At 58.0% G+C, this 2,241-nt stretch overlaps 1 protein-coding gene across 1 annotated transcript; it reads right to left on the reverse strand.

Moving 5' to 3' along the window:
* Window positions 1–411: 411 nt before the first annotated feature.
* LOC112881236 (AAA-ATPase At3g50940-like) lies at window positions 412–2,241 on the reverse strand. The gene is made up of 2 exons (XM_025945913.1): window positions 1,189–2,241; window positions 412–1,086 (listed from the first exon to the last, which is right to left on the reverse strand). Exons 1-2 carry the CDS (start codon window positions 2,239–2,241, stop codon window positions 697–699), a joined length of 1,443 nt encoding a protein of 480 aa, XP_025801698.1. The 3' UTR covers window positions 412–696.

The following is a 2,241-nucleotide window of genomic DNA, read 5'->3' on the forward strand; positions in this document are numbered from 1 at the left end:
CAAAGTTAGAGAACAAGCTTGTGTTTAAAGTAACATCTGACTGGAAAAGGGAAATTAAAGCCAGACATACCAATACTTTGGATTCAGAAAACAAGACCACCATGTTCGTTCAGTCATCTTAGAAACACCAGTCATTGACTAACTAAGGTCGAAGTGCGCCAAGTTCATTCAGTCCGATCCAGATTTTATAGCCACCTTCAGGAGTAACACGCATTAAGACCGAAAAATTAACACCCAAGAGTGTCTAAAATCCCGGTTCTGAAACCGAATACTGAAATAAAGCATCATGCTCATTTGATCACCTTGATAGCACTCAACGACAAGAACTTAAATTACAAGTCCATCACCAAATCCACGTCCATAATGCACAAGCACCAGAATGTGACTACATACAAAATGTTGACACCAGCATTAGCAAAGTAGCAAGTTACACATCTGATAGTTTGACGTTACAAAACAAACTGATTAGCCCAAATCATATCAGTGCTAAACTTTAGCTGACGAACTACTAGAGTCTAGAGAACTGTCAGAACAGCAATTGAAGGCTAGTAGTTGTAGCTAATGCAGGACAAAGAAATCAGGACTTGTCGACTGGATCGATCAGCATTGCAAAACACATAACCTGCAGCACACACACAAAAAAGGCTTCTTTCCTCGCTAACTTTCTGGTTCTTGATGCTTTCATGCGACTGATGGCTAATTGCCTTCACCAATTGCCTGCTTTTTCTCTCCGAGGAAGGTCGCGACACCCTGGAGCGCGGCGTCGTCGTCCTCGCTGCGAAGCAGCATCTCGGACACCTCGGCCGGCGTCACCTCCACGGCCGAGAGCAGAGCCTGTATCTCCGGGAACAGCGGGTGGTCGTTGATGAGGAAGTAGTTGCGGGCCAGCGTCTTGAAGGCCTCCCAGCCGCAGTAGCCCATGTAGACGTGCATGTCCATGCGGCCCGGCCGGAGCAGCGCCGGATCGAGACGGTCCTTGTAGTTGGTGGTGAAGACGATGATGCGCTCCTCGCCGCTCGTCGACCACAAGCCGTCGATGAAGTTGAGCAGCCCGGACAGAGTTATGTTATGCTGCTGTGGCTGCGGCTGTTTGATCGAGATCCCATGTTAGCAATTCATGGTCAGAAATTAACTGAGGGCATACTGTAGTCAAGAATAAAAAAAATTCTCTGTTCCTGCTTTGCGTACCGTGCCCCAGTGATCTGGTATGCTCTCTTCCTCAGAATCATCATCCGTCACAGCGTCGCCTACCTGATCTTTGCCAACTTCACGCGACGCGGAGGTGAAGCAGCAGTCGATGTCCTCGATGACGAGGATGGACCTGTTGGTCATGGTGTTGAGCAGCCGCTGCAGCACCGTGTTGCCGCGCACCTTGGAGAGGTCGAGGTCGTAGAGGTTGAAGCGGAGGTAGTTGGCCATGGCGGCGACGAGGCTGGACTTGCCGGTGCCGGGCGGTCCGTAGAGCAGGTAGCCGCGCTGCCACGCCTTGCCGATCCGGCGGTAGTAGTCCCTCCGCTTGAGGAAGCGGTCGAGGTCGGCGACGACGGACTGCTTGAGCTCCGGGTTCATGGCGAGCGTGTCGAACGTGGCCGGGTGGTGGTGGTTGATGCCCTGCCAGTGCGACCCCTCGTTCATGTATATCCTGAGCGCGCGGTCCTGGCGACGCTCCTCCTCCACCGACGCCGTGATGAACGGGACGTAGCTGCCCAGCGCCTTGTCCGTGTGCTCGGCGTCGAAGCTGAGCTCCAGCGACTCCGACAGGGCCCCGCCCCGGCCCTCCCCCGCGACGGACGCCCAGGTGAACTCGACGCCCTCGAAGACGTCGGTCATGGAGTCGCCGTGCTCCATGGACAGGACCCTCCTGGCGCCGGAGACGCCGCCGCTGAGGCAGAGGCGGCGCATGGAGTGCGGGTCGATCCGGGTGGCGAGGTACTGGCGCACCTCGTCGAAGAGCCCGCCGTCGCCGTCGTGGCGGGACGACCCCGCGGCGCGCTTGATGACGAGGGTGCGGCGCTCCGCGCGGGGGCGCTCGAGGCGGGCGCGGAGGAGGGACGCGGCCCAGCTGGCCGCGGCGCGCAGGTCGTGGGGGAGGAGCTCCCGCGCCATGCCGCGCGCCAGCACGACGTACGCGGCCGCCGTGGCCGCCGTGGCCGCCGCCTTCCGGTACGCGTCCACCGCCTTCGCGTAGGACGGCGCCGCCGCCGCCGCGGCGGCCGACGAGGCGGAGAGATCCGTCGCCAT

This window comes from Panicum hallii, chromosome 2 (genome assembly GCF_002211085.1).
Source record: "Panicum hallii strain FIL2 chromosome 2, PHallii_v3.1, whole genome shotgun sequence".
NCBI lineage: Eukaryota > Viridiplantae > Streptophyta > Magnoliopsida > Poales > Poaceae > Panicum > Panicum hallii.